Source organism: Phycodurus eques, chromosome 2 (genome assembly GCF_024500275.1).
Source record: "Phycodurus eques isolate BA_2022a chromosome 2, UOR_Pequ_1.1, whole genome shotgun sequence".
Taxonomy (NCBI): Eukaryota; Metazoa; Chordata; class Actinopteri; order Syngnathiformes; family Syngnathidae; genus Phycodurus; species Phycodurus eques.
In genome coordinates, this window is record NC_084526.1 from 8,457,506 (window position 1) to 8,469,681 (window position 12,176).

Sequence of the window (12,176 nt, forward strand, 5' to 3'; positions counted from 1 at the left end):
AAATTTATGACATTTTCTCTTTACAAGGACTTTAAATGTTTTTGATGGTGAAATTGTAAAACTACTTCCGTTACATTCATAAGAAAGCATTTCAAAATATTGAGCAAATCTGGAATAGATTATGTTCAACCGTAGTGGGTAAACTGTATTTAAATGATTTATTGGGCCCAGGGTGACTGAAGACTTATCCACCATGCATTTAGAGCTTTCACCTTAAAAAGAGACTCATCACAACAGCTCAATATATTGTGACATCTAATATTTTAAAAGGCTAGCTAGCAAAGGTTCAGTCAATATTAGATCATCCTCTGGGAGACACCCCTTGCCCTGGTCCTTCATATATTTTCCTGTGTGCACATTGTTGTTTGTGTCTATGTCTTTTCTCTATATCTGGCTGTAATGGAAATATTTGTATTCAAGCTTTGGTACAATTCCAAATTCAAAAAAGCCCCCCCCTCATCTGATCTGATACTGGTCCAGGAAATGGTTTAGATTGGATGTACTTGCTTTGCCTACAGTCCATCCAATATTCGTAATTTCAATTTCAAATACTTTATCTAACCAGATAAGTATCATTGAGATTAAAACATCTTTTAAAAGAGCAATCAGACCAAGAAAGACAGCAAAAGACAGAGATACAACACTACTTAAGGTATTCCAACGGGCAAGAAAACATAGAAGACTCACAACAGGTTCAGACATAAGACACACACGTTGCACGAGAGAGCTGCATTCGTAGTCTTTTAAATAATTTTTAATTCGAAAAAGCGAAACCAAATGTATGCTTCAGTTTCCAACCAAGTTTGTATATGTGTGACTTACTGTAAATCTGAGGTTCTTATCAACTGTGATGCCTAGTACTTGTTGGGGTGACCCTTTAGGTTTCAAGCCCTTCTGCTGTCAATAGTTTGGGAAGATCTGCTGGATGTCTTTTCCAAATTGAGAAAAGCATATGTTTTGTAAGCACTTAACAAAACCTGAAGAAGGGTAAGTGGGACTAAACAATATCTAAGACAGAGTGAACTCTAGTTGCCACAACACAAGGGGATGAGCATCAAATGACTGTCATCAGCATAGAAATGGTAAGCAGCATTTGATAGGTTGTTACAAAGATCATTTGCAGAAATTGAAAAAGTGAAGGTCTCATCATAGAACCTAGGGGTACACCCTTAAGTACAGGGAGGAAAGAGTCAATCGGACATGCTGACCTCTCACAGTTAGATAATTTGAAAACAACTTAACAGCTGCCCAGATAACACATTTTGATAAAATGCCACGGTAATATTAGATTCAAAACAAACTAAATGGTTGTGGTATAGCATAAAAATTGTGACGATTCATTAATTTTCTATAGTTGCTGTTCATGTCAAATTCGGTAAAACACCTCATATAAATGCAATGCCATTAACAATAGATAAAAACAAATTGCTCCAAAATTTTCAACACAACCAAACTAAGCCAAGAATAGCACATAACTTCAGTTCATTTAGTTGAGGGAGACAGCATAAAACCCCTTCATAAACTCAAATCTCCCAAAAGTATTCAAGTTCCATGTGGTCCTTTATATAAGCAAAACCAAAGTGCCACCCTTGCCTTCATGTTACACATCCACTAATCCACAGGATTCAAAGTGAGGGCCAGAGTGCAGTTGGTCTATTTGACTCATTATAGATCGCTTAATTTAATTTGGCTTCACCAAATAAAAAATTACAAAAAAAGTAAGAGTTGGCACTTCAATTTTTATTTGGCCCCCAAGTTTACATAGGGTGATAGAAAACAACACCAAAAAGATTCAAAAGACAAGAAGTACAGAACTATGCATTGACTTGGGTACTAATGATCTCCTCTCACCACATGGTCACTGTGTGCATGCACTCGGATATGACCTATTACCTAACATATTTTCCACCTGTTTCTAAGTTATGAGGCTTCCCTTTTCTCTGTTTTGCCATCTAAGGCAAGGCAGCAGGATATTAAAAGATTGGGCTTGGAGACAGATTGCATTTTTATGATCGTCCTCTCGCTCAAGAGTTGTTATGGTGGAAATGTGCAGAATGTGTTTGCAATAAAGTGTTCATTATATTATTGGAATGCCATTTAGCCTGAAAGGAAAGTGGCTTCACAAAGAGTGGCTGTAAACAACGAGATAAGAAAGAAAATGGGGTAGGAGCAAACAACAGGCAAAAGTAGCATTTGATTTATTCCAGACCATGAGAGGCCATGATGAGAAGGTGAAAAAGTCACGGAAAGGCCATAAATACTTTACAGTGGGGAAGAAAATGTAATGTTGAACCTTTTGTTTAATTCATAAGATTTTGTGCTGCAATAACTCCTTCTGTGCTCAAATGAAGCAGAACCTTGGGGCTTTATTACGTCGGGCCGATCTGGAAAGTCAGAGCATATCAGCAGCACACAAAAAAATAAAGGATTGGTAGTAAAGATTACAGTTTTCAGGACGACACAAAGTCATTGAGGGTAATCTTAAAATTGTTTTAGTCTCATGATTTCAGTTAGCAACAGAACTTTACTGATGATATTTTGGGCTTGACTGTTGGTTTGGATGTGACAGATTGTTAAAGAATGAGCTTGAATTTTCATTAATATTATTGAACAATCTATTATTTTACTTTAAAATATTTCCTGGTAGGGCAGTAAGGTGAGGTAGTGGTTAGCAGGCCTGCCTCAGTCAAAAGGTACAATGTTTGTCCTGTATATCCGCTTAGGCCCTCCTGTGTCAAGTCTGCATATTCTCCCCATGCTTGTAAGTACTCCGGTTTCCTTCCACATGGTCTTTTATGTGACCTGTGATTTACCGGCAACCAGCCAAGAGTGCAGCCCGCCGCCTCTTACCCAAAGTCAGCTGGGATACAGGCTCCAGCTCCCCAGCGACCCTAACAACGACAAGCGCTAGTGAATGGATGGGTGAATAGTCTACGGTATTATTGGGAAGGTCATCAAGGCTCTCTTGTCAAACCTTCCAAAACAAGGTCTCTGGAATTCACGTCACATATCCTCAACTCATAAATTGTCTGGTTTCCTGTTCATTGTGTCTAAAGAATACAAGAACACTCAGAGGTCACTCATTCATGTCTGAGGCTTCACTTACAATTCCTTCCCCGTTGCAGAGCACAGGAGCAGTGATCCTAACGATACAGTATTGTCCCCCAGGTTTTATGCCTTGGTCATTGTTTTGTTATGGAGGCCTTTCCTAGAAAGTAAATCTAATTTAGTTCCTTTATCATATCTTGGAAAATGGGCAATATTTCTTCATCAGGTAGGTTACCAAAAAAAATAAGTTGAGAGGACAGGTAAGTCCAGTAGGTGTTAATAACGTGTATTTCAATCTGTTACCAGCTGTTAAACATCCATCCATCCATTTTCTGTACTGCTTATCCTTACTATAGTCACAGGCGTGCTGGAGCTATCTCCGGGCGAGAGGTAGGGTACACCCTGAACCGGTTACCAGCCAATCGCAGGGCACATATAAACAACCATTTGCACTCCCATTGATACCTTCAGGCAATTTTGAGTTCTCAATTAACCAACCACGCATGTTTTTGGGATGTGGGAGGAGACCGAAGTACCTGGAGAAAACCCACGCAGGCACGGGGAGAACATGCAAACTCCAAACAGGCGAGGCCAGGATTTCAACTGAGAACTGTGAGGCAGATGTGCTAACCAATCATCCACCGTGCTGCCGAGCTATGAAACAAATCGAGAAAATGTTATCTGGGCTGTCTGTGCAATCAGATTGCTCGTGGTGGGGGAGGGAGAGAGAAAAGAAAAAAACTCTGGCAACAATGCCAACAATGTTGTTGCCGTAACATTCAAGGCTGTCTGTGGAATCAGATAGATAGATGATGAAAAAGTGCTTGCTATGGTTAGGCTCCTCATTTGAAAATGGATCTGTGCTCAAAATTGAAAGAATGAGAGAAACACACATCGGAAGTATACAAAGACATTACTGAACATGAGTAAAGATAATGAAAAGGAGTATCACTTTTTTTTTTTTTAACATTTACCAAACCACTTAACGAAGAGTAAATATACTGACAACTTTTCATATAGAACAGGTTGTGACAAATGCTGATATCAAGTATAAGCAATAAATACCAATAGAGATAGTTGATATAATCTTATATTTAAAATGATCATGGGGCCAGTGAAGTCAGGTGTACAGCACATTGAGTGAATGAGTATAAAAATTACTTGGAGCGACATTCCAATGCAGGATAAGATAAGGTAGCATTAGGGAGGGTTGGCGCACGCGAGCGCTCATTAAAACAAATACTAGCCCTAGCAGACATTCTGCACTGACATACTTTGCCACAAAGAATGTTTTTCTACCAGTAGTCATACATACAAAGAAAGTAGAACAAATAAGATCAGAAATTAAGTTGTGTTATAAATGACGCATGGAAAACGTATTGAACACATGAAGAACGGGAGGTGCAAAAAGGCATGTAAAGCCAAGACAACACCTAAAATCTGTAAATCAAACAGCAATCCAGCCCCTTGTCAGTGCAAATGAATATTAGCTGGCTCAGTCCTAATTGATGGCCAACAAAAATGTCTCATTGCCAAAGTGTGAGTCAAGACACATCTCATGATGGGTAAGAGCAGAGAGCTGTCTCAAGACCATCGCAAACTAATTGTTGCAAAACACAACTATAGCATTGGTTACCGGCGCATATCTAAGCTTCTGAATGTTCCGGTGAGCACGGTTGGGACCATAATACGTCAGTGGAAAGCCAATCATATCACCATAAATTTGCCTTGATCAGGTGCTCCTCGCAAGATTTCTGACAGAGGAGTGCAAAGAATAATCAGAAGAGTTGTCCAAGAGCCAAGGACCACCTGTGGAGAGCTTCAAAAAGACGTGGAATTAGCAGGTACTGTTGTCACAAGGAAAACAGTGAGTAATGCACTCCACCGCCTTGGCCTGTATGCACGCTCACTACGCAAGACCCCGTTGCTGAAAAAAAAGCATGACAAAGCTCGTTTAAAGTTTGCTGAACATTTGGACAAGCCAGTTAAATACAGGGAGAATATAGTCTTGTCTGATCAGAGCAAAATTGAACTATTTGGATTCCATAATGCACACCACATTTGGAGGAGAAATGACACTGCACATCACCCTAAAACACCTTACGAACAGTGAGGTTTGGAGGTGGGAACATGATGGTGTTGGGCTGCTTTTCAGCAAATGGTACTGGTCAACTTCACATTATTGAAGGAAGGATGAATGGGCAAATGTACAGAGACATTTGTGACACAAATCTGCTGCCATCTACGAGGATGATGAAAATGAAATGAGGGTGGACATTTCATCAGGATAATGATCCAAAACATACTGCCAGGGAAACTCAATTGTTTTCAAAGAAAAAAAAAAGCTGCTACAATGGCCCAGCCAATCACCTGACTTGAGTCCAATCGAAAATCTATGGAAAGGACTGAAAGTCAAGGTCCATAAAGAAGCCCATGGAACCTTCAAAATTTGAAGACTGCTTGTGTGGAGGAATGGACCAAAATCACACCAGAGCAATGCATGGGACTAGTTTCTCCATACAGGAGGCATCTTGAAGCTGTCATTGTAAGCAAAGGCATTGTATACAAAGTATTAAATAAATACCAGTTGGCGTGTTCATTACACATAACTTAATTTCTGAATGTATTTGTTCGACTTTCATTGTATGTATGAATTATTTGGGTTGTTCCCAACATCTGGTGAAAGTTTCATGTCAATAGCACCTTTGGAAATATATTTAGTGAGAAAAATGGTAACGTGTTGAATACTTCTTTCAGCTGCTGTATATTATGACGAAATTCATTTCAAAGTCAAAGCTGTTGTTGTGTGGGGGCTAGAGGGGGGAGAGGAAATGGGAGGAGGAAGATTCAGTCACTACCACACATTTACACACACCTGACATTTATCTTAGGGAGAGTGTAAATTTCTGGTAGATTTATGTTATCTTTAGCATGAAAAATAAAAGAGTCAGGAAACCAAAGTGAGAAAACAAAAAGAGAATTTCTGTTCCAAGGCTGTAAAAGATCCATTTGCAATGTAATCATTCGGTTCAGTGCTCACAGCAGGAAGGCGGCGGCTGCTGCTGAGGCAAGGCAAGGAAAATTCATTGAATGCCTTGTGAATCATTTTGAGTGAAATTATGAGCGCTCACGTGCACCAACTTGGAAACGGCATTAAAATTGAAGGACATCCTCAAGATGAAGGTAGTGAGGCTGTGCAAGTGGGATCGAAATACACATTTGTGCTTTCAGGCAAATATAACAGCAAACCCACCAGGAGAGAGAACAATCATCCTACAACCACATACAGAGGTTATATACAGTATGCAGCTGTTACCCTGCACCATAGCAACACTGCTTACCACAACATGCTTAAGTTACATAATACAATAATACATCATACTCGGCCATATTTCAATGTCTGATTGGCTACACCTCTTATGTAATTATACTGCATTTGCTAAAGTGGACAAGTATGTTAATTAACTTGATAAAGATTATAAATGTAATATCTATAAAGACTCAGGTGATCAACACCCTAGAAAACAATGAGACAATTCCAATGGGCCCCATCAAAATTCTAAAAATATAAAGGGTGAAGTACAGATAAGAGGGAATTAATCAGCTGCAGCTACAATATACAATACAAAAGGTTGCTCTTCAATTAATCTAGGGAAGAACCCATTCTCGTGAGAATTTAGGTAATCCTACAAGAGACTACTGGTAGAAAATCAGTCTCTGACAAAATGTCAATGTAAAAAGGCTGCTTGGGCTAGTTTTTTTTTTTTTTTTAAATTGAAAACAGTAAGGCAAAACATAAGCTCACTCAATTTTTTTATTCACACTCGACCAGGTACTTTACTCAGTTGTTTGCACTTTACAAAATAATTTTTTATTCCAACAGTGATGCATCACACTGTTGGAACACAAGCTTGCACTCAATACAACTTTCATTTTTAAACTAACTTTTTCAGTGTTTATATAGAAACATTGCATATCTTTGACACACTTGCACTTAAGACCTTTCTCAAATGTTTGTGCAGTTATGTAAACAAAAGGTCAACGCCCTACCTTTTTTTTCTTTTGTTATAGAAATTTTTTTTAAACTTCAGTGCTACTTTCAGTGATATTTTGACTAACGAGTTAAGAGCAATCACTTAAATGGCTTTTTATTTTGTGATTCTAGCCAAAATTTGAGTGACGAGAGTTTCAAATAGGCAACAGTTTTGAAAAAAAATGTGTCACATGACATAATGTGATGACATTCCTATGGTTTGCTTTCATGAAACCGCTCCTGTGTCCGAGTCCAATACCTCCTCTCCCAAAAATGGCAGTAGGGGAGCATCAGTCTGGCATCATTCCAAGGACATGACTGCAGCCATGTCGGCAATGGCGATGGCAGCAGCACATTGCAATGCGTGTGCAGCTTTCCCAGTAGGGCCCACCAGGCTTTGGAAAAGGAGGTGCTCAACTGACCAGATAGCCACATTTGCAGCTCTGCAGTCACGCACTGCACATCACAATATAACTAACATTAGCACAGAATGTTTATAATACGCCCGGCGACTGGTTAGAGCGTGTGCCTCACAGTTCTGTGTGGAATTTGCATGTTCTCCCCGTGCCTGCGTGGGTTTTCTCCGGGCACGCCGGTTCCCTCCCACATCCCAAAAACATGCATGGTAGGTTAATTGACAACTCTAAATTGCCCGTAGGTGTGAATGTGAGTGCAAATGGTTGTTTGTTTATATGTGCCCTGCGATTGGCTGGCAACCAGTTCAGGGTGTACCCCCGGCTCCTCCCCGGTGATAACTGGGATAGGCTCCAGCACACCAGCGACCCCAGTGAGAAGCGGCTCAGAAAACAGATGGATGTTTATAATACCATTATGAAACACGCCAGTGTATAGATTGAGCTTGATTACAGAGGAAAAAAGAACAACTATCATGAGTATTTGTTACAACATTTTTATTGAGCATTTATTTAATAAAATAGTGGTTCTGTGGTTAAACTAACAGAAAAATAAAGGTTTGTTTCAGTTGTACATGCATGCAAACATGGTGAACATTCAGGAGACAAAACATTTACGATAAAATGGTTGCATCGGAAAATAATCACTAGAATGATGCTCTCAAATTTGACAAAACAAAAAACATGCCAAGGTTTTCAAGCCCCGGTGAAAGAACAAAGCAGTGAATTGAGAGAAGAAAGGAAAAAGAAAAAAAAGGGACCATATTACAACACTTTTCACATGAAAAGCTATTGCCCCATGTACATACTGTCAACACTGTCTCTTTCCGCATCCTCCCTCAAAGTCCAATAAAGTGGCGCCGAGTGAACGCGCCCAGCTCCAGCTACAATTTCAAGTCACTCATACTTGTCGCCATAGACCAAAGTCCATTTGGCGAGTGTCACTGGACATATTTCCAACCCTCTGCAATCACATTTCCCCCCACAAGCACTTACAAGGTTCCATCTCTTCTTAGTAAACTCTTACAACAGTAAGGTGGCGCACTCTCGGAATGGTGCAAAAGATCCCAGTTCAATTACATTGTGAATTTCAAATTTTGTCAATTCATGTTTTCCCATTAATAATTTCAAGGTCTACTAGTGTGCTTTCAAGTTGGGTTTTTGTATTGAAACTTCACAGGACAAAACTGAACCAATTGCATCTCTATAATCTGCTTTTAAGATGCTTCGTACACGCATTGCAAACAGTAATATGAAGACATTCAGTATGAGACATTGACAATACAGTACATATTTATATACATATATGAGTGCGCTCGGATGAGAAGCATAATATAAGCAGTTAAAATGAATATCTGATTCAGACAACAGCCCTTCATTCGGGATTCACCAATAAGAGCTGGCTAGCATGTTGAAACAATGTCTTAGTATCGCCAAATAAACAGTCAAATATGAACTGTAGAAAGAGTTGCTATCTAAATTTGGTTTACTACCTGTGTTGTTAAAACTGATATTGATGCATTTCTTACGTTCTGAATTCTGCTACTTTGTATGGATGCTTGGGCGGGCTCGACAAACATGAACAATGTGCAAATACACTTTTAACAAAAAGAACAAAAACTTTGCACATCCACATCACATTTTAATAACATACAGTGCATGACAGTGCTACGTAGGCAAACGTTGTCCCAGAATGCTTAGCTCTCATTTTAGCAGTCCAATATTGAACCAGGAAGCTTTTTTTTTTTTTTTTTTTTTTTTTTTTTTTCAAAAATGGATTGGGCGCTTCACAGTGGAAGTGCTCCAAAAGCTAAGTGCTTACTGGAAAACTTTTTATGTCCACATCAACCAGATTGCATCAGTAAATGAAGAGATCCCCTCTGAGACTGCTGTAATGTAAACAAAGAAATGTTCAGATCAGAGACAGAGAATTTAAAAAGTGCTGACTTGTACTTACAGACAACTATGATAGCATCGCACACGACGACACACCAAATGTGAGCAAGACTGAAAACAATATAAATGAGAGCAAAGCTGAAGAAGTGGAATTTGGAAGACAACTCAAGTGAATACAAATCTCCTGTTTATTTATAAAAAAATAAAAAATAAATTAAAAAAAAAAGCAGGGTTTGCCAAATTTTCTGGTTGGGACACAAAATATATTCGGTTAGAAGTACATTTTTATGGGGGTCAGCCATAGTTTAAATGCCGCAAGTGATTTTTTTTCTTTATTGATAAACCAGTCAGCCAATTTCTCCAATTTCAAAGTTGCTATTCATCTTTTCTTGGAGTAAATTAACATTCTTTGTCATGAATTTGCGTCGAGTCTATCAATCAATGTTTTGTCAAGGGATAGATTTGAGTAAACTCGGGTACAAGGGGGAGCCATATTCCTACTTTGGAATGTGAGCTGAAAAGTTTGGAAAACTCTGATATAAATGTTGTTGGACAATATTGGAGAGCATTGCACTGCATCTCAACAGTGACGGACAACTACTTGCTTTCTTCATTTGACAACGCAAAGAAAACCATCACCAGTGAAAAATAGCTTTGAAGTTGGGAGAAAAAAAAAAGTACTAATAGTATATGCTACTTGTTAAAAATATACTTATCTGTTCAATGTTCAAAATATACGAATTTCTTGGTCTAGATGTCCTCTTGCACTACTTGCAAAAGGGAATGAGTTGAGGCAATATCAACACAATTTATTTATTTATTTTTTAGATAGAATCTAGTCTCTATGAACATAGTGGAATGGCCAAAATGCAGATATTTGGGTGGGGGCGAATAGTTCTATGGCAACAAAATATGTAATATTTTATGCTTAGTGAGAAAAATGTATGTAATGCTTAGTGTGTAACGCTTAGTGAGAAAAATCAAAACTATCAATGCACTGCTTCCCATAGCATGCTTTACAAAGGCATTTAATGGCATGACATAATAGATGAATGAGCGGTGGTATATTTTAACCTCACGTGTTTCCACGTTACATAACGTGGACGTGCCCTCCCAAAGGCCACCGAGCTGTGCAGAACCCTGACATCAAGGCAAATTAACCCTTCACCGGGGCACCTCAAATGCTCACGCCACGTATATATTTGATACTGCGTGTATTTAACCCCCATGCACACACTTAAAACGCCCATTTGTACAAGTTAGTCATTTTAAGGTACCCGGGGGTTTCAACGAACGCACAATTTACGCACGCGGTGTGTGGCTGAGGTTAAATAAAGTGGATCCATCCGTTCTCCCATTCCTTCGGTGGGGACATCTTGAACCGGTGACGCCGCACTTTGTAGTTACTCCCGTTGTTATTATCCCAAAACTCGTCGCCGTCGACTGTGTATTTGATGGCGAACTGCAACGTGCCCCCGTTCTCCATGTAGGTGGGCATGACCACCTTGAAGGAGAAGCGATCCGTGGCGCCGTCGCTCGAGTGGGGCACGTAGGACGCCAAGCTGTCCATAAAGGTGATCCAGTTGTTGAGGGAGTAGCGCAAAGAGACGCTCTTCTCGAAGGCCAGGTTCAAGACGCGCACGAAGCCTGACAGGCTGAACTCGTCCGTCTCGACGCTCTCCAGCAGTACTTTCACCTCCCGCACCTTCTGCTCGAAGCCGGCAAAGGTTCCCGGGCTGGTGAACTGAAGCTCCATGAATACAGACTGCGCCGGGGGTCGGGGGAATTTCGTAGAGGCCATGCGGTTCGCGTCCGCTGATTTGGGTAACTTGGCCAAAATGCGCTCCGGCACCTCCGGCTCGTCAGAGTCGTCGAAGTGTTTCACGGAGATCAGCTCCAGACCGAGAGAGTCTGCGAAGCGCACCTTTTTCTGACTTGTTGGACTTCTTCTGCGGGAGATTTCCAACTTGGCCCTCTCCGTCGGAGTGGGCAGAGACTTGCATCGCCGGCGCAGGCTGGGGCTCTGCGGGGGCTTGAGGAAGGTCTCACGGCCGCGCGGCCTCTCGTCCACCACGGGGCTGTCGGCGGGTTCGCGGGTACCGTTCGTGATGTCAAAATCGTCGCCATCTTCCAGACGAGGATTCGCCGCAGCCAGGCTGCCGAAGAGTCCGGCGATGCAGCTGTAGTTCCTGGGAAGACAGGTCTTCGGGGGCAGCATGTCCGCGGCGGGTCGCGCGGGCTCCGCTTCCATGCAACGCTGCAGCCCCCGACTCGGTGGTCGTGCAGAGACCTACGACTGGGGAGACCGAGACTTCGGGTGCCAGTATCCCACCCGCGGATTGGCGCCGCGGCTGCGTCACTTCGACTGCGGCGCCCGGAACCAATTGGCGCGAGTGTTGTTGAGCGCTGTTTGCTCCATCGGATCTGCCAGTTTAAACGTATAAAAGAGGCGGCGAATAAGAGGGGGGGGGGGGGGAAACAAAAAAACACTTGCCTTGATGTTTCAAAATAAAAATAAAAAATACATAAATAAAAAAGTACACTTCCACTTAAGTGTAGATCGCCCTCTCGCGTGATACTGTGGTACATGACGTCAAAACGCAGCGCGGGCTCACTGTGAAGTCTACGTGCGGATCTGAACGTTGCCTCGCTCGGGACAAGATGGTTCCCACATTTAGGACATAATGTCACAGTACACGTCGAGTGTGAGATGGAGTAACTGCATCGTTACCGGACCGTTTTCGAGAAAGCCCTCGTGTGCGCTGCTCTGTTATTGCATAAGACAA

The 12,176-nt window shown here is 41.2% G+C and overlaps 1 protein-coding gene across 1 annotated transcript; it reads right to left on the reverse strand.

The window, feature by feature from the left end:
- Positions 1 to 7,973: 7,973 nt before the first annotated feature.
- On the reverse strand, positions 7,974 to 12,176 carry LOC133396304 (protein phosphatase 1 regulatory subunit 3E). Its single transcript, XM_061666013.1, has one exon. It carries the CDS (start codon positions 11,639 to 11,641, stop codon positions 10,718 to 10,720), a length of 924 nt encoding a protein of 307 aa, XP_061521997.1. The 5' UTR covers positions 11,642 to 12,176; the 3' UTR covers positions 7,974 to 10,717.